This window comes from Pyrus communis, chromosome 11 (genome assembly GCF_963583255.1).
Source record: "Pyrus communis chromosome 11, drPyrComm1.1, whole genome shotgun sequence".
Taxonomy (NCBI): domain Eukaryota; kingdom Viridiplantae; phylum Streptophyta; class Magnoliopsida; order Rosales; family Rosaceae; genus Pyrus; species Pyrus communis.
Genome location: NC_084813.1, coordinates 4,669,018 through 4,694,389, shown reverse-complemented (window position 1 = coordinate 4,694,389; position 25,372 = coordinate 4,669,018). Strand labels below are relative to the sequence as shown.

The 25,372-nt window shown below is 37.3% G+C and overlaps 3 protein-coding genes across 6 annotated transcripts; all 3 read left to right on the top strand.

Annotated features, from left to right (window-relative positions):
* Positions 1–6,104: 6,104 nt before the first annotated feature.
* On the top strand, positions 6,105–11,967 carry LOC137709448 (phosphoenolpyruvate carboxylase 2-like). The gene is made up of 10 exons (XM_068448537.1): positions 6,105–6,716; positions 7,084–7,478; positions 7,684–7,768; positions 7,969–8,191; positions 8,349–8,452; positions 8,568–8,655; positions 8,936–9,090; positions 9,304–10,302; positions 10,721–11,107; positions 11,382–11,967. Exons 1-10 carry the CDS (start codon positions 6,549–6,551, stop codon positions 11,679–11,681), a joined length of 2,904 nt encoding a protein of 967 aa, XP_068304638.1. The 5' UTR covers positions 6,105–6,548; the 3' UTR covers positions 11,682–11,967.
* A 1,590-nt stretch (positions 11,968–13,557) lies between these two features.
* Positions 13,558–17,536, top strand: LOC137707896 (protein CONSERVED ONLY IN THE GREEN LINEAGE 160, chloroplastic-like). Its single transcript, XM_068446833.1, has 9 exons — positions 13,558–13,923; positions 14,496–14,545; positions 14,637–14,718; positions 14,813–14,908; positions 15,109–15,189; positions 15,310–15,401; positions 16,113–16,205; positions 16,850–16,918; positions 17,157–17,536. Exons 1-9 carry the CDS (start codon positions 13,609–13,611, stop codon positions 17,287–17,289), a joined length of 1,011 nt encoding a protein of 336 aa, XP_068302934.1. The 5' UTR covers positions 13,558–13,608; the 3' UTR covers positions 17,290–17,536.
* A 2,606-nt stretch (positions 17,537–20,142) lies between these two features.
* On the top strand, positions 20,143–24,397 carry LOC137749515 (14-3-3-like protein B). Of its 4 annotated transcripts, none has more exons than XM_068489616.1 (7): positions 20,143–20,346; positions 21,553–21,859; positions 21,978–22,065; positions 22,159–22,268; positions 22,350–22,498; positions 23,860–23,912; positions 24,000–24,397. In XM_068489616.1, exons 1-7 carry the CDS (start codon positions 20,274–20,276, stop codon positions 24,009–24,011), a joined length of 792 nt encoding a protein of 263 aa, XP_068345717.1. In that variant the 5' UTR covers positions 20,143–20,273; the 3' UTR covers positions 24,012–24,397. The 4 variants fall into 4 exon arrangements, with proteins under 4 accessions (XP_068345717.1, XP_068345719.1, XP_068345716.1 ...); XM_068489618.1 differs by having other exon boundaries at positions 20,144–20,346; positions 23,992–24,397; XM_068489615.1 differs by having other exon boundaries at positions 20,144–20,346; positions 23,857–23,912.
* Positions 24,398–25,372: the final 975 nt, after the last annotated feature.

The following is a 25,372-nucleotide window of genomic DNA, read 5'->3' as shown; positions in this document are numbered from 1 at the left end:
GGCTTTTGAAATTCGAAAATCGGTGTCTCTTCGATTTTTGAATAAGTGGTCCTGTTGCCCCTCCTTTTATAGAGATATCAATTTTGTTCAGAAACACTCAGAAAATTGTTGCCTGCAGAAATTTCCCTTTCTTGCACTTCTGAGATTTTATCTGACTTCCTTCATCATTTCTGAAAATGGCTTGCCCATCTAACATTTGCTTAGATTTGAGTCTCAGGATTGATACAGACGAGCAGCGTCAGGATAACATATGGCGCCCGTCCTTCTCATCTTCTAATGGTCCTCTTACGGTTGGGGACTCTGTGATGAAGGATAACATAACTGCTACAGTGGTAGCCAGGAATCTTCTCACTCCAAAGGACAACAGAATCCTTTCAAACCAGTCTGATGAGGCGGCCGTTCAAGACTCATTGGCTCTCAGTGTTCAATGTGCGGGCTCTGTATCCAATATGGGCCAGCGCTTACTTGCTCGAACTCACCAAGTTGAATCATTAATGGCTGAGGTTGCAAGTCTTAAGCAAGAGATTAGAGGGCTCAAGCATGAGAATAAAGTGTTACACATGCTTGCAAATAATTACTCTACGAGCATGAAAAGAAAGCTCGACCAGCTACTGGAATCCGAAGGTCGGACTCAAAATGACAATCGGGGGTTCGAGTCTTTATTCCAAAGACATCCATTGTCTTAGCTGTCTGGAGTTTCACCAAGTATTGAGACTCCAAATAATCAACTTCTGGTGTCTTCCCCTTCTGGGGTACTTCCGAGTACTGAGGCTTCACATGAGTAACCTTTGTGAAGGTTCCTTTCTGTTTGTTTGTTTTAACTCATGTGTATGTAATTTCTCGGAGATATTAATATATAAGCTTTATTTCATTCAGTGTATTGTATTAAATACAATAAAGCATATATTTCACTAAGATGTGGTACTTCTGGACCAAATATCAATTTATCTTTACCCCTCGCGAAGATAAATGATTATTCTCAGTGTCTAAATCATTTGAGTATTCAACTCATAATCTTCAATCCATATGATTCTTTAATGTCGTAAACATCATGGATAAGATTCGTGTTGGCATATTGTTCGATTCTGCAGTTCGAGACAATATTTCTCTCAACACTTTATAATCTTTCTTGACTCTTCAGGAGTCCCAATTTAATATCATCAACTCTTGCAAGAGATTTTAGTATGTTGCAATAATACCATAATGGAAGTACTTACTAAGGCAATTTATACCATCCATTGGTATTGAGTACATATTTCATGCTTTATCCTTCCGGGGCTTTCTTCAAGCAATTTGAATCCTTCAGGGATTTTCTACATTTCATGACACATTTTCCTCTAGAATTTATACAGAGCAATTTGCTTCCATGTATATTTGAAGGATTTATTTATGGAGATATTATGTGGGCGACTCATAACCCTTCATATATAATTCTCCATTCATATGAACTCGTTTCCAACCCTGTGTCTTATCATATGAGTGTATTTCACGGTATTACAAATGCCCATATGTAACCTTCTAGGTTCAACATCTTTTGGCTATTTGTATTGTATCCAAGTATATAAGTCTATTTTTCCACGTTCTTACAAAATTACAATGGATTTGCCTTTATCCATTTTTAGCCCATAATTTTGTTGATGGAAAAAAAACGGGACTCAATATCACCACAGCTCATTGATGAATTTAGTAGCTACTTGTAAAAACCAAAAATACCATTGGTTATCATCAATCTGTGATCCCATATTCTCATGTGCATGCGCATGCATAAAAGCTTTTCATTTCTTTTGGATATCCATTGCCTCTTCAAGGGCATTACACTATCTCTTCCAGGATAGTTATAATTTAGAGAATGCGGATCATAACCTCATTTTGAGAGTTATAGAGCTTGGATTTTAATCTCCACTTCGGGAGTTGAGTCATTAGAACCTATACGTCTATCATGCTTCATGCATGAGACATCAATATTCTCATGTCCGCGGATTGACCTTTTCGGGACAAGTATCCTTGCAACAACTGTCATGCGTCTGGCATGCGATAGTTATGCAATAGTTTAGTAGTGCCATATTCTTCTTCTTTCGAAGGACTGGACCTTTTGAGTCTGAGGGTCTGCCACGCTTCAGGCGTGCAACAGATAAATTATTTGCTGCCATATTATTTTGTCCAACAGGGACATTAATTCTTGTAGGCAAATTTGCAGCAAGCATATGTGATTTTATCACTTTCGTTGCATCATTAAATGCATCTAGCATTTGATTTGCATATCGTTGCATCATTCAATTATTCTCACTTTGTTTGTATATTGATTGCTTCATGAATCAAAATACGACAAATTCTTTTCGTTCTTCTGGAACGGTTTTTTCTCATCATTCTTCTGGAATGATATTTGCTCATCGTTCTTCTGAAACAAAGTTATTTTCTCCCCCTAACGGCGGGAAAATTGTCTTATCAAAATGACAGTCCGCAAACCACGCGGTAAATATATCCCTAGTCAAAGGTTTTAAATATTGAATAATAGATGATGTTTAACATCAATGCCTAATCCGCAATGATGCTTCATTTCAGTATGTTGTGGCAGTGCAATAGGCACATAGATAACACAACCAAAAACTCGTAAATGTATAATGTTTGGCTGGTTCCCAAACACGAGTTGTACTAAGAAGTATTGATGGTTGTCAACAGGTCTCAACCAAATCAATATGTATCATGTAAAATGACATGTACCCATGTAAAAACTGGCAATTTTATTTTCATCAGCAGAACGCGGGTAATCAATTTCATCCGCTTAATAAATGCTTCTGCTAAACCATTTTTGAGTATGGACATAAGAAACTTCTGGTCGTTATTTAATAGTCTGTAGACTAAGATTCTTATGGCTTTTATTGCCATTAAGTTGAGGCACTTTGGCTCTTCAAACTTAAGGTACTTATCAAGGAACTTCAGGTCCAATCATTTTTATTTGATGAGGATCAAGAAACTGCAGGTTCTGATCTGATCAAGGAACTTCGGGTCCAGTATGTACTCATCGTAACAAAAAGAAGTACAATAAATAAATTAAAGCAATAGGCGGTAATTCCAGCCATAATGAATAAATTGCATTTAAGTAAATATAGCTTGTGACAAGGGCTTTAATTCAGCACCATTCACATAAATTAAAACTTAAAGCAGTAGGCGGTAAAACCGTCCATGATAAATAAATTGCTTTAAAGGAAATAGAACTTGTGAAAGAGTTTTAAATCAACACCAATTCACATAAATAACAAGAAGTATCATACCTCCTTTTATTTATTATTTTTACTTTCTTTTGTCAGCACTTATTCAAACCTGCAACATGGTGCTATGCACCAACAGAAACCTATTTATGTTATTTTGACTAAATGGTGTTATGCACCATTCTGCACCATTCAAAACCTTTTTATATATATATTTTTCTTAAGTTGCAGTCAACATCTCCCTTTTTTTTTTCTTCTTCACATGTGCCTTGCCATTCCATCCCCCTTTTTCTATTATTTTTCTTCCTTCTCTGTCTCCGCCAGTCTTGAAACACAAGGCCAGCTGGGTAGTTATGGAGGTTTCCCAAAAATCAATTCAATCCAAAAGGCTACCAGAGACTGGCGTGGTTCTTGCATGACCCAGGGAACATGTCATCGTTAAGCAAGAACCTCCTTACAGAGACATATATGACAGTGGGGTTGACGAAGGCACAAGAGAGGGAGGTCTGTGTGGATTCATTCTTGCCATCACCATCTCAAACAACCAAGTATTCATGGGAGTTCTCAAGATCCGTCGAAAACAACGTGATCTGGGTTTCCAAGTCTGATGAGATTCTTCTGGATCTCTGGAAACCAGTTGTCAAGTACGAGTTTTCTCATCTCGTGACGACTTCAGGTCGTAAATTTCAATTTTTTCACCGGAATTCGGTGGGGCGCTTCTGGCGCAGTGGGAGAGACGAAAAATGGACATACCTTTTATTTTGCGAGATTTTAGATGACTGAGGTGAGAGGTGGATAGTGCCTTACCGGATTTATGGCGTTATGTTTTCCACTGACATGAGAGCTTTTCGTGCTGATAACGTGTTGTAAAATCGACAGTGTGTGTACAGTGGAATAAATAAAACAAGACACAAATTTTACGAGGTTCCTCTACAGTCAGTGTGACTGGAGTACGTCCTCGGGCAGTAGTGGTGCTTTCATTATAATTGGAATAATAAGAGTACAAAGATAACTCTATTTATTCTCTCCTCTCCTCTTCCTCTCTTTCTCTTTCCTCTTCTCTTTTCTGTTACATGAAAACATATGGAGTGCTCTATTTATAGAGCAACTTCATACAGATGCATTAACTGCATTTTGAAACTTGTAACGCGTCTTCTGACAACACAATGCAATTTCCGCTTTCGTTTTCTACAAATGGAACTGTGGGCATTCATTGCCCATGAGACTTTTCAACACTTATAGTTTATTTACAGAATCTCATATTTATGATCGACACAGTTTATATTGTAAATTATTATGTAAAAGATTATACTGCAAAAATTTAATACAACTAATATCATTTAGATAGATGGTTCATAATTCTTTTACCGAATTTATCTATCTATGATTATACAGCTTGATGACTAAATAATCTTAGTTTTAATTATTTTTTGTAAAGATAATTTTTACATAATGATTTATAATATAAACAGTTCCGATAAAAATACGAAATTATATGAATAAGTCATGAGATATTTTAAGAAGAAGTTCAATCATTAAGGAGCTAAGTCTTTCTGGATGTTAAATATCTTTTGATTAAACAACATTTTGTTGGCCAAGAAATTTATATGAATAGGAATATTATATTTTTGCCCCCATTACACATAACTCACAGGGCACTGACACTAGTACAGGAAATTGTCATCGGCCACAACCATTGGTACCGGAAAATTTTTCAGGCCTCGGAAAAATTTCAAGTCATTATTCAACAATGATGTAAGAAAAATAAGGCTTTTAGGTAAAATAGTTTTTGAGATTTGCATAACTCATCATTTTGATATCTGAGATTTGAAATCAATAGAATTAGTTTTGTTCACAATCAATCATTTTAATCATTAGGTGAAAAATTATGTCAAATAAGAATCAATATGACAAAATTAACCTCAATTTAATAAATAATAGGCCAAAATTATTTAACAAAAATTGAGGATATTTTTGTCATTTTACTCTTATTTTATGGAGATTTTTCATGAAATAACTAAAATGATTAATTGTGGACAAACTCAGGAACCAATTTTATTGATTTCAAATCTCATGGACCAAAGTGAGGAGTTATGCAAATCTTCAAGACCATTTTGACTAAAAAGTTAAAAAATAACAATATGTACAATTTTTTTTCTTTTTTAATTATATCTTTGCTGTGTGAGTTTATTATTTTTTAGCATGAATACACATTAAAATTAGAGAACTTAAGAATCATCACTTAGCAAGTTTTTTGTAAAAGTCACTATTGAACATTGACCTTTTTAAACACAAAGAAATTTTATAGTTTGATCGCTGAAAAATTTGATCCACGGGTCACCTGAAAAATGTTGGTCAGCTTTAAAATGTGATAAGACCAAGTTGCAGGTATGTAATTATGTTAAAATATAAAAGTACTTATGATATTATGTTGGTTGACTTTTTTTTATTGATTAGAAATAATATAGTCCTAATTCATTTTTAACGTTTTTAATGAGAATCGAAGTTTAAACTTCATTAACTGAAAAAGAATACCAATAAATTGTAATGCGGATTTTTTTCTTAGGATTGAAATTTAAAAATGAAATAAAGTGAACTAAACCCGTATGCAAATTGTGGTATTATTACTAGGGCCTGGATCCTCTCCGAGGCAAACCCTTGGAATACTGCTAAGCCACAAACACGGATCGTTAGATTTCGATCCAACAACTACAAACAGGAGGTTCATTTTAAAATTATAATAATTATAACCGATGCATCGAAATCCAATGGTATTGCTCAGCCGGATCCGCGGGTTTTCCTCGGAGAGGATCCAGTTCCGTTATTAATGAATTTCAGGTCTGCAAGTCCGAGTTGTGAGAGTGCCCTTTCACTCTCTCCATATAAAGAGTCGTGCTTTTACAACACACACTCGCTTGTCTCGTGTCTGACCCTCTTCCTCCACCTGAAACCCTGCCGCTTGCTTTTTCTTCTTCTTCAACTTTCTCGTGCCCAGATCATCAGCTGCCCGTTTTCCTGTAACCCCCCCCGCCCTTTCTTCATCTGGGTCTCACGGGATTTGCTTTGCTTCTCACTCTTTCGTCTTTTTTTTTCCTTCTTCTTTTTACTCAAAATATACCACCAAAAAAAGAAAGGATTTGATAGAGTCTGTGTCCCACTTGAATTGGGTTTATAGTCCCTCTGAAACTCAATTTAATCCACTCATTTTCCCTTTCGGATTCGCTTGTTTTCGATCGTTAATAGCGTGCATATATCTGCTGCTTAAAACCCCAGAGGGAGAGAGCAGTCCAGAGACTTAGAGAGAGCGAGAGAGTCTAGAGAGAGAGAGAGAAGGCGGCCATGGCTGCAAAGAACCTGGAGAAGATGGCTTCGATTGACGTCCAGCTGAGGCTGCTGGCACCTGGGAAGGTCTCTGAGGATGACAAACTGATTGAGTACGATGCTCTGCTGTTGGATCGTTTTCTTGATATTCTTCAGGATTTACATGGAGAGAGTCTCAGAGAAACGGTATTTTCTACTTTTATTTATTTATTTTCTTAATTGTTAATCAACTTATTTGTTATAATTTGATTACTTTTTGGCAAATTTGATAAATAATGCATGCTAGTTTTTATCAGGTTGCTTCCATTTATCTGGCGTTTAGTGCATACCTCGGTATTATCGCATCGTTTGGGAATATTTGACAATTTTCTTTTGCTTAATTTTTAATTAAAATATGATAAAATTGATGGGGTTTTGGTTTAATCTTGACTGATAGAGAGAAAAAAAAAAAAGGATATAGTTTTTTTGACGTGTGAATTTTCACTCAAAAGGTTGTTAAGTTTAGATGATTAAACGAGTAATTGATTGACTTTTGTAATGTAAATTGGACTAGGTGCAAGATTGTTATGAGCTTTCTGCGGAATATGAAAGAAAGCAGGACCCTCAAAAGTTGGCGGAACTTGGGAATGTGCTAACGAGTTTGGATCCCGGGGACTCCATAGTCATTGCTAAATCCTTTTCTCACATGCTTAACTTGGCCAATTTGGCCGAGGAAGTTCAGATTGCCTACCGGAGGAGGATCAAGATGAAGAAGAAGGGAGATTTTGCTGATGAGGCTTCAGCTACTACGGAGTCAGACATTGAAGAGACTCTCAAGAGGCTTGTGGGGGACCTGAAAAAGTCCCCAGAAGAAGTTTTTGATGCCTTGAAGAACCAGACTGTAGATTTGGTATTCACTGCACATCCTACTCAGTCTGTTCGCAGGTCTTTGCTCCAAAAGCATGCAAGGTTAGGATTCCACTTACGGTTGACAAATTGGGGAAGCCTGGTGGTTAAGCAACTGGCTCAGTTTATGCTTATTATCCGGCTTCACTTTGCACTTCTATAAGACATTCATGTGTGGGAATTGACATGTTATATTCTATAGGTGCAAGAGTTTTATGGTTTGTTGTTCTTTTAGTTGACATTGTGTTATTTTGACCCCTTCTCTCAGGATAAGAAATTGTTTGACGCAGTTGAATGCTAAGGACATTACGCCTGATGATAAGCAGGAACTCGATGAGTCTTTACAAAGGGAGGTATGTAGAAACCAATGGTGGAATATTATTCCTTGATATTATAGGCCAAACTTGATTTTCAAATATCAGTTTCTCTGAATTTGGCAACCAGCATCCTTAAATTTGCTGAAAAAATACAATGCGGATGCACCCAGATTCCAATACCTCTCTCTCAAAAGCTTGGATATTCAATTTAAGTAATTTACCTTTTTTGGCTGTAGATTCAAGCTGCATTTCGTACAGATGAAATCCGAAGGACTCCCCCAACCCCTCAAGATGAGATGAGGGCAGGAATGAGCTACTTCCATGAGACAATTTGGAAAGGCGTACCGAAATTCTTACGTCGTGTTGACACTGCTTTGAAGAACATAGGGATAAATGAACGTGTTCCTTACAATGCCCCTCTCATTCAGTTTTCTTCTTGGATGGGTGGGGATCGTGATGGTATGTTCATCTCATGCTATTATTGGATGAGTTAGTTTTTCCTTACACGGTGCTGCTTTTTTCACTATCGCATTTCTCTCCCCTCTCACTTTAAAAGAATTCCTTAAAAATTACTCTGTTGGTTCTGTAGCTTAAATATGCTTGAAATGGACTGCAGGAAACCCCAGGGTCACTCCTGAAGTTACTCGGGATGTGTGCTTATTGGCTAGAATGATGGCTGCTAACTTATACTTCTCCCAGATAGAGGATCTTATGTTTGAGGTGTCAAAAGGATCATTACTTCTGCTTGATTGTTTTCTTTATATTGATCTGCAGAGTACTTAAATATTTCTTTTTTCTTTCCTAATGCATTTGTTATTACCCTTTTTTCCCACAGTTATCCATGTGGCGATGCAATGATGAGCTTCGTGCTCGTGCTCATGAACTTCATAGGTCTTCAAAGAAGGATGCGAAACACTACATAGGTATGCAATTCAGACGAGTTCATGTTTTTACCATCCTTGAAACTATTTGAATATCCATCAAAACTTCAATCTTTGTCCTTCTATGATATTTATAGTAGCTCTCTATCTTTAATTCTTCGAAAAGGAAGTTGAGTTTTTAGACATACCTAATCATTGACATTGGTAGAAAAGTCTCCTAGTTTTTTCAACTTGAGTTTCTATTATGTGTAAAATACAAGTTTGAATTTAAATTTTAAAGGATTTTGTTAGTTTGTTTTTAATTATTCCTTTTTGGATGCAGAGTTTTGGAAACAAATTCCTCCAAATGAGCCTTATCGAGTTATTCTTGGAGATGTAAGAGACAAGCTTTACAATACACGTGAACGTGCTCGCCAATTATTAGCCAATGGAGTCTCTGACATTCCCGAGGACACAACGTTTACCAATGTTGAACAGGTATCTCGTAACCACAAGATTTATGAGTTTCATTGTGAAATTGTAAAAGATTGAATTTCCAAGATACCAAAATTTAAGATAAGCGGAGCTTTAATGTCAGGAAGCCTTTCAATAAATTTACAATAGATGTTCAGTATACAAATTGTGTTTGAACCTTCAGGCTCATGCAACGTTTATTGTAGTAGAGCTGATTGTGTTTTTGCTCCCTTGTAGTTTCTGGAGCCTCTCGAACTTTGTTACCGGTCACTCTGCTCCTGTGGCGATCGGGCAATTGCTGATGGAAGCCTTCTTGATTTCTTACGGCAAGTTTCTACTTTTGGGCTGTCTCTTGTGAGACTAGACATACGACAAGAATCAGACAGGCACACTGATGTCCTCAATGCTATAACAAAGCACTTGGAGATAGGATCTTATCGAGAATGGTCTGAGGAGCGTAGGCAAGAATGGCTCTTGTCTGAGCTTCGTGGCAAGCGCCCCCTTTTTGGCGCTGATGTTCCCAAGACTGAAGAAATTGCTGATGTGCTGGACACGTTCCATGTCATTGCAGAACTTCCCTCAGACAATTTTGGTGCTTATATTATATCAATGGCAACATCCCCATCTGATGTTCTCGCTGTTGAGCTTTTACAACGTGAATGTGGTGTGAAGGAGCCACTAAGGGTTGTTCCATTGTTTGAGAAGCTTGCTGATCTTGAGGCTGCTCCTGCTGCTGTGGCTCGTCTCTTTTCTATAGACTGGTACAAAAACCGGATCAATGGGAAGCAAGAAGTCATGATAGGGTACTCAGATTCCGGAAAGGATGCTGGTCGTCTATCTGCAGCATGGCAGTTATACAAGGCTCAGGAAGAGCTCGTAAAGGTCGCAAAAAAATTTGGGATTAAGCTTACAATGTTTCATGGTCGAGGTGGAACAGTTGGAAGAGGAGGAGGGCCCACCCATCTTGCTATATTGTCTCAGCCACCCGACACTATTCATGGTTCGCTTCGTGTTACAGTTCAAGGTGAAGTTATTGAACAATCATTTGGGGAGGAGCACTTGTGCTTTAGAACACTCCAGCGTTTCACAGCGGCCACGCTTGAGCATGGAATGCGCCCTCCCGTCTCCCCAAAGCCAGAATGGCGTGCACTCATGGATGAAATGGGCGTCATTGCAACAGAGGAATATCGGTCAATAGTTTTCCAGGAGCCCCGTTTTGTTGAATACTTTCGCCTCGTAAGTATCCCATTTATCCAGCACGATAGTCCTTTGCATATCTATCTATCTTCTCTCTCTCTCTCTCTCTCTCTCTCTCTCTCTCTCTATATATATATATATATATATATATTATACGTATAATTTTATGTGCATATATATAACCTAATCATTTAATTAATACAAAATCCTTAAAAACAACGTATGGTTTTCTTTTTTGGGATCATATGTTAGTCAACTAGTTGCAGAAATCACTCTCCTGTTCTTCCTCTACTTTCGCTACCTTAAATGAAATCTACTCGATTGTTTTCTTATAAAGCTCCCATTTATCCTCATCACGTCACTGAATTAGCTAATAATTATTTTTCTGTAATAGTTTGCTGAGAAAGATGAAAATGCTAACAAACTCATAAATGTGTTATTCCCTTGGAAAATGCAGGCAACACCAGAGATGGAGTACGGTCGAATGAACATTGGGAGTCGTCCTTCAAAACGAAAGCCAAGTGGAGGCATTGAATCACTTCGTGCAATCCCATGGATCTTTGCTTGGACCCAGACAAGATTTCACTTACCAGTGTGGCTTGGCTTTGGGGCAGCATTTAAGCATGTTATTGAGAAGGATGCGAAGAGTCTCCAAATGCTTCGGGAGATGTATAATCAGTGGCCTTTCTTCAGAGTCACAATTGATTTAATTGAGATGGTGTTTGCCAAGGGTGATCCCGGTATTGCCTCTCTGTATGACAAGCTTCTCGTGTCAGAAGACCTATGGTCATTTGGAGACCGATTGAGGGCCAACTATGAACAAACTAAGCTCCTCGTCCTCCAGGTAATGCAACACATAAATTACTAACACAAGGACTGTTTAGGCAGACCATAACACTTTTAACATTGCAAAAGACGTAAATGGGATGATTCTCTTTCACAAAGATATTATCTTCATAGGCAATTTGTTTCTTCTGTTGTTTCTTTTGAAGCTTCCACTGTAAAACCATAAGAGCATTTCTCTGAGGCTAATTTTAATCTGGACCATGTGCAGTGCTCTAAGTGGTTTTATTACTAATATTTTGAGAAACTAATCTCAGTTTGTGTTAATTTTGTAGGTTGCTGGACATAAGGCTCTTCTGGAAGGAGATCCCTACTTGAGGCAGCGACTCCTCCTTCGTGATTCATACATCACAACACTTAATGTGTGCCAAGCCTATACACTGAAGCAAATTCGTGATCCAAACTACCATGTCAAAGTAAGGCCTTATTTGTCGTCGGAGTACATGGAAACAACCACCAAGCCGGCAGCAGAGCTTGTGAAACTCAATCCAACGAGCGAGTATGCTCCTGGTCTGGAAGACACTCTAATCCTGACCATGAAGGGTATTGCTGCTGGTATGCAGAACACCGGTTGAAGCTCAAGTATCTTGCATTTTGGTAGATATGTTCAAACACATAAAGTATGGTACGAAATGGGCGCTCTCTGCTTTTTAAGCGCTCTAAACCTCCATCGAATAAAAACTTGTGTAATAAGTTGAATAAACCCATGATTTTGGTTTGTGAGAACCAGAATTTGTAATCTATGGCTTTTCTTCTTGTGGAAATCTTATGTTTCTGGTTTCGTTTTCGCAACCGTAGCCAGGGAACATGAGTATGACGGAACCGTATGCTTAGATATATGCTAATGTTCTTGTTTACGTCTGACCGTTTCTCCAAACAGAGTGGTTTGGAAGTCCGTCGCCGATGCATGACTACCTATAGTCTAAAAACCCCGGGCTATATCTCTTCCGTTCGGCGGCTTTTCAGAGTCGAACACTTGCCGATTGATATCCAATTTTTCCCATTATTTTTGTATCCGTAATAGTGCGAAAAGAAGCCCCGACTCCAAGTTGTTCAAGAATAGTGGCGTTGAGTTTCTCAACCTTCTTACCTTAGGTCTTTTTTTTTTTTTTTTTTTTTTTTTTTGTATATCTTTACCCTTTTGATGTCAGTTTGTCTTGATTTCTGTCAACGATGTTTTTTTTTTTGTCCAAAAAAAAGACAGTTGTTGACAAGAAATTTCCACATCAAATTTTACAAGCATTTGAGGCTCTCGAGTCGTGAGTAGTTTCTATCCAAGCCGTATAACGTCCCAAAGAACCTACTCACTTATTTCATAAAGAGATATTTTGTGATTTGTGAATAAGACACTAAAGGCATGGAAAACTGACTTACACGACCACCATTCACCACCACAGATTCAAGGAAAATAAAAAGAAATCAATAATTTTCTCCCTTTTTATTCTTTTTGATGAATTTTTTTTTATTTAATTAAAAAACGAAAAATACTTAGCTTCTTACGTAGTTATTTTTTTATGAATTCTTTTTTTTTTTTTAGATGGTCATTTTTTGTGCATGATGACTTGGGATGGCAACTTTCGCGAGTTTTGGTCCGGTTTGAAGGATAAAAAATGGGAACGAGGATAACTTTGGAGAAATTTTGGGGTATGATGTTCGTGCAAGCGGGGATGATATTTTAATCTTCAACCCGGATCCGACCCATTTGAAGTATATATTAATTGTTTTTTATAAAAGTATTGATTCATGTCGAACATTTTAGGAGAGTATAATGGTCACTACATCTTATTATTTTAGTTAATTTGGAAGATTTTTCGATTTTTCTGAATCAGAATATGTTAGATTTTCTGTATATAACTGTCTAGTGATATTTATCTACACTTATGCTTAATAATGAATATTTTTATAAGTGAAAAATCTTATTTTTAAATTTCGTGAATGATGAATCAAATATGAGACTTGTCTACTTTTATTATTATTATTATTATTATTATTATTTTTTAATATCATATATTGATGTGATTTACATTGAACTTTATATACGAATATACATGGGCCTCAACAGAGATGAAGATGGTGATGAAATACCCATCACTCTTCTACCCATCCCTGTATGTCATTTTATTGCATAGAAAGTTGTAGAAATGATCCATCATTTTTAATCTATTAGAGCAATGATTCATCAACTAAAAATTCATAACCATAGTTTTTAACTCATCAAAACATGTAATTATGATCATTTTCGTCAAATTTGTCACAATTCCATCAAAACGAGTCATGTTGGAAATACCATTGTTACAATTAAATTAAAGTTAAAGAAACATTGCTCCAATTATATTAAAGTTGAGAAATTTTTACTACAATTTCTTCTTCATTGTGCAAATGTTTATAATTTTAAAACAAATTAATCTGAAGGATGAACAGTCCAGATTAAAACGTTTGTAAGTACGTGAAAGAATTATTTTGCATTGTATCTCATTGATTCGTTATCGACAACAAACAGCAATGGCGATTCTCAACTCTTATCTCTCAGTGACGTCCACAGCCACACCCATCTCCCCAGACTCAGCAACTCCACCGGTACCCGACCCGAGACAGACCAAGATCCTATTGCCCAAGAAGAAGCCCATGAAATGGTCCACCGGAGTTGCTCCCGGCGATTACGGCGGACCTCCCACCACCACCAAGCTCCGCAAGTACTGGGGCGGCGAGGATGACCCTCTAACCTCTGACGATTTCATTTGGAACAGAGAATTCATGGACCGCATGAAAAAACTCATTCAGGAGCCCAACTCTTCCACTCAATCCACTCCTGTCAAGGTTCCAACTTATTTAAAATCTTTTCCTTTTCATCACTAGATTCATTTATTTTCTAGGGTTTAGTGTTTATTTTGTTGTTCATTGATTTGGTGGTTTGTTTGGGTAATTTGATAGTAAATGTTGATCGTTTGAATGGTTGGAGACTAATTGGTTTTCTTGTGCTGGTATTTAGTTACATGTATGTTGATGTAGCTGAGGGCGCTTTGATAATCATTTCGTTTCCAGTTTGTTTTTCACTGAAAACTCGCTCGATAACTACCTTCAATTTTCACCTAAAACCAAAGACTGAAATGGTTATCGAACGGGCGCTTAGTAATCAATTAGACAAGTCCTTGTTGGTTAGTTAATTTGGCGCCTTTGTTGATCACTTAGAAGTTGTGTTGGGTTCGGTTTTGGTTACTGAATATCTGGAAGGAAAGAAAGAAAAGGAGACACTGCATTCTTAGCTATGTTGATTCGTCGCGAGATTTTTAATCGAAAGAGAGTTTTGGTGTAAAGTCATGTGGTCTTTTTATTTGTGAATGTTTTCTGTGGTTTTGTTGTGTGATGAAGCGTGTTTGGTCTGTACACAGGAAAAGCCTTCCGGGTTTCTCAGCTTGAATAGAGTCATGGGCCTTGACAGGTGTGTAACTTCTCACGAGTAGGTTTTATTGTTTGTTTTCCTCTTACATAAAAAATTGTTCTCAAAACTTCACTGAATTGTGGGGGTACAGTTTAGAAGTTGATTTGAGCAAACAGCTCACAGCTGCTCCTGCCCAACCCAAGTTAGAAGCGCAAGTTGAGGCGCCAGTGAAAGTATGACAAACGTCTTTAGTTTTCGATCCTAGTGCTTTAACTCAGGGCAGTTTTCAGTTTCGATTTTCATTTTCCGAAATTTAATGATTGTCAGAGTGCCAGCAGTACTGCTATCAAATGGAAACTGGCACCAACACGGCGTGAGCAAGATAAGTGGGATAGAGCAACTAAGGCTGCAACTGGAGGCAGTGTAAGTCAGATGTTTCATCAGTAACTAGAAGTCACTTTGATTTCCAGCCGCCTGCTTGTCCTGGTCAAGGACTTTCCAGCTTATAGAGGCCGCCAATAAGGCTTTTTCTCTCTCAAATGGAGCTTCACTTACTTTCAACCAAATGTTACTTTGAAGGGTGCTTCTTCTTTCTGTGATTCACACTTCGATCTAACCTGCAGGAAGTGATGTTTCGGGAATTAAGGCGTTCTCAGGAGGACCCAAAAGTAGTGGCTGAGCAGTATAGGAAGCAGTATTTTAGGGTACTTATCTGCAGTACCAGTCTACTATATTTTCATCTATATCATCGTTCTTTGTATAGATACATGCTCTCCTGGCACTACTACAATTAAAAATGGATGACATTCATTTTCCTGTTGCAGTTAAAGAAGAGGTTGCAATTCCTTACACTGGGTATAGGCGGTGTTGGATTAGTCTCGGCTTATGTTTCATACTCCCCTGAAATTACGGCTAGGTATGAACATTTAAGGTTCTATTTTGTTTTTGTTTAAAATCTATTGTCGTGTCACCCCACATCTGATTTGTCATATTTTCCCTTCTTGCAAGAAAATTAGTGAACTGTGTGGGGGAGCGTCTTAAACTTTGAGAATATCTTCTATGTGCTTTGTTCTTCTCTTTTCTTCTTTTTGTCCCCTAAAGGCTTTTATGGCAGTCCTACATTTAAGTTATAAGTAGGCAGGCAACCTATGTTTATAAAAGTTTTATGATAAAGTAATATCTAACCTTGATTATGTAGAGCAAAAGAAATTTTCACGAGAGAATTTTGTCGATTGACTATGAGTCTGAGATGGTACATACGGGTTAAGGGTATTACGTTACTGCATGTTGCATACTTAATTGCTTGCATACTGAAGGGCATTAAGAAACTCCATGACTTCACCATTAGGATAACTCGATAAGTGATGACGATGATGCTTAAGCTTTTGATCCTTTGTAAGGTACAGTATAAGTCCATGCTTCTTCTTTGTTCAACCAGTAGAATATGTACTGCCGGTTTATTTGTGGGTCTGGTAATGGTTACTTGCCCTGTTAATTCTAGGGAATTTCACTAGTGAGAGGTAGTTGTTTCGACGATTACAGTCTCAGGACATCAGATGGTGTTTTATATTGTACAAATTATCATTTATCATGGAATTTGATGCTTATCTATCTCTTATAAATTCAGCTACGGTGTTGGGTTGCTTGGTTCCGTAGCTTATATGCGTATGCTGGGGAGTAGCGTGGATTCCATGGCAGATGGAGCAAGGGGACTTCTCAAGTACGTAACAAATGACTATTGCCTGATGTAAATGCATCAGCTGTATGTTTTGTACCGAGCACATATCGACGAGGGGTTTGATATGCAATTTATTTTTTTCTTTAAATGCATGCGCACATACATCAAGATGTTTGGAAAACTCACACTCTGAACAACATCTAGCTAGCTTCCTTGATTTGATGAGTTAATTGAGGCTCATAATGTTGAGAGTTATTTCACATTGGTGAGGGACAAGATTTGCTATGTGCTTATATGATCTTGGGCTACTTCCCATATTACCAATTGGTTTTATGGTGGAACCTCAATTTCATCATAGTATCAGAGCGGGTTGTCCTCGTGTGAAGCCAAACGACCACACGCGCTCCACGTCACCCAGCTGTTGTCCACGTGTAGGCTTGAAAATCCGCCACACGTGCGGGGGCGTGTTGACAGTTGTCCCACATCGGTGAGGGACAAGGTTTGCTATGTGCTTATATGATTTTGGGCTACTCCTCATATTGCCAATTGGTTTTATGGTGGAACCTCAATTTCATCACATAACTCCAGAGATTATGATATCATGGGCCACCCTGTATAGTATTACGTATGCTGTTTTGAAAGAAAAAAGAAAGAACGTCATTTAACATTTTGGAATCTTAATGCAGGGGAGCGATTGGGCAACCCAGGCTATTGGTTCCTGTTGTATTAGTCATGATATTTAACAGATGGAATGGGTAAGTATCTGCACTCGCATGTTCCTCTTCGAATGTAACTGTACTCGTCTTCTTGCGTTGATAGATACTTCTGCAGATGGTTTCTGAAAGCTCTCTTAAAGTACTTTTCACACATACATGAATAATTGTACGGTGAAATCAATATCGAATAACCATTCTGAAAGTTCTGGGGATTTGGCTGAAAACAACAGGCTCAGTACCTTTTTTCTTTGCCTAACAAGGTTGAGTTCGGGTGCAGGATCGTCGTTCCACAATACGGGTTTATGCACCTGGAATTGATACCAATGCTGGTGGGATTCTTCACATACAAGATTGCTACTTTCATCCAAGCTATAGAGGAAGCACTTCCCGGGGTTGAGCAAGAGACGTAAGTTCAAGACAGACCTCTCCACGAACCAGCGGAATATTCGAGTGATGGTTGTGATGCAGCACTTGCAAAGGTTTATTCGTTTATTTTTCAAGAGTTGCAGATAATTGGTTGCTTGGAAGTAAAGATATGTGCAGTGAATTAAAAGGAATTATTGTCTCGTTATTTCTGTTGATTTTTTTTATGTACTGTATGAATATGGAATATTGTAAAGGATGGAAAAATAATACAATTCTATACGATTTTGCCTCTGCTTTTGTTTCTATTCGACGAATGGGGAAGACAAGAGTCGAATTCTTTTATGTGGGTGTTATTTTTTAGCTGAAAATGTTGTAAAATTGGAGTTAAATTTGTAAGGACACAAAAACCCTTGATTTTGGTTTAAACTTTATTAAATCCATATTCACCTGTTTAGAGAAATAAATATTGGAAAACAGATAAGATCAAATCCTTAATTTAGGGCTTGTTTCGATGTGCTTTTCAAATAACTAAAAGCGCTTTTAGAGAAAATATTTTTGGATTCCAGGAAGCACTTTAAATGCTTCTTCATGATTTACTTGCATGTTTACTAAAAATTGGTTCTAAAAACATTTTTACCACAAATAATTTCAGTTATTTTAAAAACACATTCAAATAAGCTCTTAATTAGATAATATTTCTTGACTATGCTTTATCAAGACGCGAAGTTGGTCAGTAAGGTGGTCCAAATAGCATTTATTCGAAACATGCAACATCAAGGAGGAAGCCAACATTGCAGCCAAGATAACTGGCCTTGAAGATGTGCCTGCAAACAGTGAAAAGAATTGATCATGGATTAAAGTTGATTAAACTGCGAGCCACACAATTTAACTTAAAGGTCGGCAGGTGATTTGTTGTTAATTTTAACATCATTTCCCCTGAATAAAATTAAATAAGCATGCAACAAGAATAATTATCATACATTCATTGCTAGCCGTTGGCGTCGTGCCTTTTTCCTCTTTGGTCTTCTTGGGATTATCTTCAAATCGTCCTATTATATTAACCATCCTAAATCTATACATCATATGTCTAAGTAGAAACCTAATTCCGAAGAATTAGGCGAGTCACATAAAGAGGGAGATAGAAGCTCACAATTTAAAGAAATAAGAGAGAGAAGGGGCACAAGCCCCATTTAATTAAATCCGATTTTTTTAAAATTAATAAAATCCTAAACCCTAAACTTTGTTACATAATATCCAATTTATAAAATTAGTATTTAGAGCACAACTCCAATAATTCCCAGGTTTGGTTGTCTGCGTGATAGACGCTCCTCAGCATGAACCCTATCCGAACTTTCAGACGAGTTGAGATGTAGTGAGATGGTTGTCCGAGCCCTGAGATAAGGTTCCAAATTGGGCTTTGAAGTTGGTAAGTCGGAGTCGTGCAAATTTTGTGTAAATAAAAATAATTTGGTCCCATAACATGCCTTATTTTTAATTATGGCCTAAACAGCTTCTTTTCACATCCTATTCCTCACCTCTGCTCAAAGCTAGAAATGACACATTTGTTTTGGACATCATATCTCAACCTCTCATCACTGCTTCGCACACGACAGGCATACCAGAAAATTGGGACCAACTGTGTTGTGGCTTTTGCCCAAGGTGAGGGTGTTTTAAATGCCTCTTAGCCCCATCGCTTTCTTATTTATTTTTGTTTTTGGTTCTCCTTGCAGGGGCATCTAACGGTTATTGAATATGGTGACTCTTCTCCCATGTGATGGTTTTAATGACCAAATTTGGTTGGGGATAGTTTCTCATTGCGGGTTGATAATTTTTATGTTGCAATACCTTTGTGGTTGTTAGCGTGGTGGTAGAGACAACAATTGTGTTCTGCCTTAATAAGATAAAGATTAGTTTATTATTATGAGAATTATTATTTGCACTCCAAAATTCACATTCTACACTTCAAACTTTCTATATTTAGAAGAAAAAAAATACACTTTTGAGGAGTGTAAAATGAGATTTTTGAAGTGTCAATAACACTTTCCATTATCTGTATTAATTAATGAAATCTTCTTTGTCAACCAAAATAGGGTGAAAAGACAACTTAGTATTCTATCACACAAAAAAATTGATGGGTAATAATGTAATTTCACAGGTCCAAATTATATTGTTTTTTATTAAAGCATCATCTATAGGTGATGTTAAAATATTTCTAATATTTAAAAAAAAAAAAACCAAAAACAAAAACCTCCCACTCCCCACGTTCTCTCTCTCTCTCTGTCTCTGTCTCTCTCTCTCTCACTCATTTTCTAAAAAAATATGTTCATACACACAAAATGTGTAAACAAACACTAGTTATTATTATTATTGTTTTATCTTGTTGGTGAATGGGTTTTGGGCCTTTTGGCTATACTCGAATTTTATTGAGTTACTTGATGTAACATGTAATGGGCTTTTCTCATCCAATGAAAAAAAAATAGTAAACCCTAAACCTTAGAAGCTCACTTGGCATATCCCTATTTGTCCCAAGAAAAACCAACGAGATTCGGATCCTTTTAGTGAGGGTGCTGAAAATTCGTGAATTGTGTACGTTAATCGTACATTGTGTAATTAGTTTTTATTAGATATTGTTTGTATTTAATTTTAAATAAAAATATTTAAAATAATTTCTGATAGTATGATGTATAAACATAAAAGATCCAACGAGAATCTGGATTATCCCAGTAAAAACGTGGCACGTCGCATGGTCCACAACTCACAAGTCCAAAACGTGCAGAAGATTTGGTCTCAAACAGTAGCCGTGTGACTCGAAATCCCAATTCCTGCGATATAACAAATAATATTTTGAGCGGAGGACAAAATAAATAATTAAAATAATAATAAAGGGTAATTCTTTGACCCTTTATGTTTCGTATAAATATTACGGAAAGAAATTGGAATTTTGAGCGAGAGATCAAAAGAGTCGAAGAATTCGGAAGCCCCAAAAACCTCAAACTGCAGGCTGCCAAAACCCTAGATTCGATCCGCCATGGGTTTCGCTACTGAACGTGAGAACTTCGTCTACCTTGCCAAGCTCGCTGAGCAGGCAGAGCGATACGATGGTTAGGGTTTCTCCCTCTCATTTGGCCTATTTTTTTCATGCATTTTAATTCTTCTGCTTCACGCTGAGTGTGATCCTTTATCTGGAGTTTGATTTTATTTTTAGTCGCTTTAATTTTGCAAATTCAGTGTTTGGTTGGTGAGAAAGTGAAGGAAATGGGAATCTTTCGTTCGATTTTCGGTTGTGTGCCGATCTGAACTAAGGATCGGTCAAATATTCAGTCAGTTAATTATTTCTGCTCTAGTCTTTGGTGCATTCGATTTCTTGTTATGACTATTGACCTTTTTTTGACTTCTGATTCCATGGAGATTCTTTGTCCTGAAAAGTTATATTAGTACTTGGTATATATTTGATTTGGTACAAAAACTTACTGCCACAGACTTCACAAGTGTTTGTTGTTTTTCTTGTGGAATATTTTGTACGATCGGACTAAAGCAATAACCCGGGCTAATTAATGTACGTATTGAAAATTTGGGCTAGGTTGAGTAAATCAGTGCTATCCACACACCCATTTTTACTTCTCACACACCCCTCTCAATTTTCGGCCGTCCGGTCGAATGAATTGAAGAAGATTGGCCGAAAATTAACAAGGGTGTGTGGGGGATAAAAATGGGTGTGTGAATAGGCACTACTATCGAATTTGTAATCTCCTTGATTTTATTTGTTTCAGTCAAAAGATGCAATTTCTAGGGATAAACCTTTTCTCAAGGTTTTATTTTCTAAGAAGTGCATCTGGGATTGTACTCGAGTTGGGAAAATCATTATTTAGTTTACAGTTGCCATGATTATTGGTCTTTGTCTTACCTAACCTATTGACATGGGTTGTTTTCCAGAAGATTATGATCTAATTGGTCAAATATTTGTTTAGATCTCTAATTCCAATTTTGACCAAGAAATTCTTTTAACTAAGTCATATCGCTTCAAAATCTCAAACTGAAGCCACCTGTCTATGTTTATTCCAGATTTTCTCTCATGTTTTTTTTATGTTAACAACTTTGGCATGGTACAACATTTTCTTTTCAGTAGTGACTAATGACACAATTGAAGGAAGGAAAGCAAGAGTGAAAGTCTGTTTAGATTTAAATAGGGCAATAGCTCCACTCTCTGTAACATGGTTCTGCCTCTGGTGAAAAAGTGTGGGTTTGTTTACTTGATCATAAATTTAAAATATCATTTTGTATGTGACGTCTTCTCTAAATGTTAACAGAGATGGTCGATGCAATGAAGAAGGTAGCAAATCTTGATGTTGAATTGACAGTTGAAGAGAGAAACTTACTTTCTGTTGGGTACAAGAATGTTGTTGGTGCTCGTAGAGCATCATGGAGGATCCTATCATCAATAGAGCAGAAAGAGGAATCAAGAGGAAATGAGAGTCATGTGAAGCAACTCAAGGAGTATAGACAGAAGGTTGAATCAGAGCTCTCAACCATTTGTATTGATATCATGGCAGTGATCGATGAGCATCTCATTCCTTCAGCTACAGTTGGTGAATCAACTGTTTTCTATTATAAGATGTGAGATTATATTTCTCAAAACCCAAGAGATATCATTTACTTATTTGTTCTTCTATTGCTTTTGAAATGGGCATCATGAAGGTAAATAAATGTTGACATCGAAATAATTTGGTTGTAGGAAAGGAGATTATTATAGGTACCTTGCAGAATTCAAGAGTGGTGACGATAAAACTGAGGCTGCTGAACAGTCAAAGAAGGCGTACGAGGTAACTCTCTCTCTCTCTCTCTCTCTCTCTCTCTCTCTCTCTCAACATTGACACTGGAAATGTTTATTCATCTTAAAATTGATGCCGTTGCAGACTGCCACCACCACTGCTGAGGCCGAGTTGCCTTCTACACATCCCATCCGTTTGGGTCTGGCTCTGAATTTCTCAGTCTTCTATTATGAGATCATGAATTCTCCAGAAAGGTTTGTAGGATGCTATTTAAAGGTTGATTACTGTTACGTTTATGTCAAAATTCCCTTCTTGATGTGGATACTATTTTCCAGGGCTTGCCACCTTGCAAAGACAGCTTTTGATGAAGCTATTGCTGAGCTTGACTCTTTGAATGAGGAGTCATACAAAGATAGCACCTTAATCATGCAGCTTCTAAGGGACAACCTCACGTTGTGGACTTCTGACCTTCCAGAAGATGGAGGTGATATTAATAATTATTTCAGGATTTAACAATGCACATAATTCCATCTCTACTAAAGTTTAGAGGATTAGTTCTTTGATTAGATTAGTCCCTCCTCGCTCCACTTCTTTCCTTTCCGTCCATTTCAGGATTTGCTTCAGGTATGCTAGCCTTCATTTGATTGGATTTTAAATCTAATTGTGTTTCATAGGTCTCTTTGCTGGATGTTCCCATCTTTTACTTGATGCATTTATAAGTTACGCGATGTTACCATTCTTATGCTTGTGGTGTCTGTTTGTGTACTTTTGAAGTATTTTCTTAGAGGGAAGAGATTGGCATCATGCTGAAGTCTCGTCCACTATTGTAGTGTAATGGCATTAAAAGGTTGCATATGCTAGTTGAGGAACTATGTTGTTTTTTTTGCATTGAAGGAGAGAAATAAATAGGTAATGGAAGAAATTTATAAAACAAATGCCATCCAACCTAGCTCATATTTCATTTATTTCTAGCAGAGATGATATGTTTATTTGATGAATTGATGGCTATGGATTCTTAGTATCAAATACCCTTCAAAGGAATTGTTTCTTGCATTTATTCAGGTCGGATAACCTGCTTTTGGTTGTCAGTTATGGCCAACGGTTTCTGGTGACAAACTTGTCGCAATTATCCTTGGGCCAATATAGGTGTTCAGGTGCTATAGTCGCTCACACCCATTGAATCAAGTTGTAATGGATTATGGAAAAGAAACTTTAAAAGCAAACATGTAGATCTTACAGGATTTATGTGAACAAATTAACAACTGAATGAATGTAGTCTTCACAAGTTTGTTGTAGTAAGGGCAGTGGTTTCTTTTTCCAAGTTTAGATTCTAGGATCGCATTTGTTGATTCGTAGTTTATTTTGAGGAATCTTGTTGGGTTTAAAAAAGGGTATACTCCCAACAGTGTTTCTGCAACCTTGCCTGGTTGTTGGACTGCTTTCGTCTCTGATGTTTTACATTGTATGCCTTGATTCTTGACAACTAAAAGCTTATGTCTCTAATCATGACTTAGTGATTGGAGGCAGGTTCATAACAAAACAAGTTTTCAGTACGCACTTTATAGAAGAACTCCCTCCACTTATTTTATGATAATTTTTATCGAGTAACTCAAATTAAACAAGCGTTTATAATTTACATTCAAAGAATTGGATTATATTTGTTTTTATTTAGGCTTTGAAATGATATGTGGAGTTCAGCAAAATGTTATTTGATTTTTTGTCAAATCATCAATAGTCTAATATGAAATTCAAATTAAACTCGTTAGCGGACAAAATATTTGTTCTATTTTAAAGACCAAGCATCATCTTTAACACTTATTATTGCTCTCATTTTCGCTGCAGAAGATTCACAAAAGGTGAATGGCAATGCCAAGATTGGCGGGCTGGAAGAGGCAACCGTGAGTATCTCACATATTTCTTAGCTGTTTGTGAGTAATATTGATGTACGACTACTTTGCTCATTTGTTTCTCTGGCAGTGATGCAGGTGGCATCTTAGGATACGCCGCGTATTATGGATCAGGGATGGACCTGAGTCTCGTTTCCTTCGGTGTTGGACAAAATTCAGGCGTTCATTGTTTACCATGTTGTTCTGTAGTAATTTCTTTCCTTTTTCCCGCCCTGTCAAGTTGAGTCCCATGTTATGTGGTGTGGTTTATAATATCATTGTATCCGGGCATGGTTCGATCTGCTTTGCACTAGCTTTTCATACTTGGTTACGTTGAATGGAGCACAGAGGATTAACCAATTGCTTAGGGTGATTTTCGTGTTTTAGCGAAAATGACGTAGCCCAGATGGATGATTTTATACTCGTGTGTTGTTTGTTTCACTGTTGCTATAAACCTTTATGTATGGTGTTAATCTATGTTACTCTGTCCTGTTGCTTCTTAATTTGTTCTAGGGTTTATAGTTGTAGTGAGAAACGTTAAACACCGTCAGCCATAGAAGAATGCGGTATGTCATCCACTTTGCCACATTCTAGTATTGGAAAAATTTTGCCATGTCACTCGAACGTACACACCTCAGGATGACGAGTGGAACTTATGGACACATGTATCCTTATAGCATAACAATTTAATACATTTAAATTTTATTAAAAAAATCAAAATAAACGAGGCCTACATTGTTCCCAAGAGTTGCTTTCTAGTCCTAATATCCGAAGACGCCCCGTCTCCTCCTGACTCTTCTCCCCCCATTGTCACCGGAAAAATGTTAAATGGAGATCGGTGACGGCAAGCCTAAAGGTCCGGCTAACTATCCCTTTGGTTCCATGTCGAAATAAGAGGGGGAGAGAACGAGAGAGGATAGGAGAAAGAAAAAGAGGAAGAGAGAGAGGATAGGAGAAAGAAAAAGAGGAAGAGAGAGAAGAGATGGAGCATACCGGGTGAAATCACAAGTGACGACAGAGATGGGTGGTTTAAGATTTTGCCGTCACCGACCTCCATTCAAGATTTTGCCTGTAACAATTTGGGGGGGTGGGGAAGAGTCAGGAGGAGATGGGGGTATTTTGGGAGACTGAGACTATAAAGCAAATGTTGGAAACAGTGCAAGTCTTGTTTATTTGGATTTTTTTTAATAAAATTTATATGTATTAAATTGTTATGCTATAAGGATACAGATGTCCATAGGTTATTGGTGAGGAACACCACCTGTCATATTAAGGTGTATGTTCCAGTCACATGAAAAAATTTCTCATTGTATTGGAAGTGGTTGAGTACACATGGGTGGCGAGGCTCGCCTCTGATGGTAAGCGCACGCTAGTTTGGTTCCTGTCCACCAAGTTATGAGCATCCAATGAGTAACCCTAAAACTATGCTGAAACAATGCGTTTGAAGTCATATTGCAGTATCTTTGTGCATT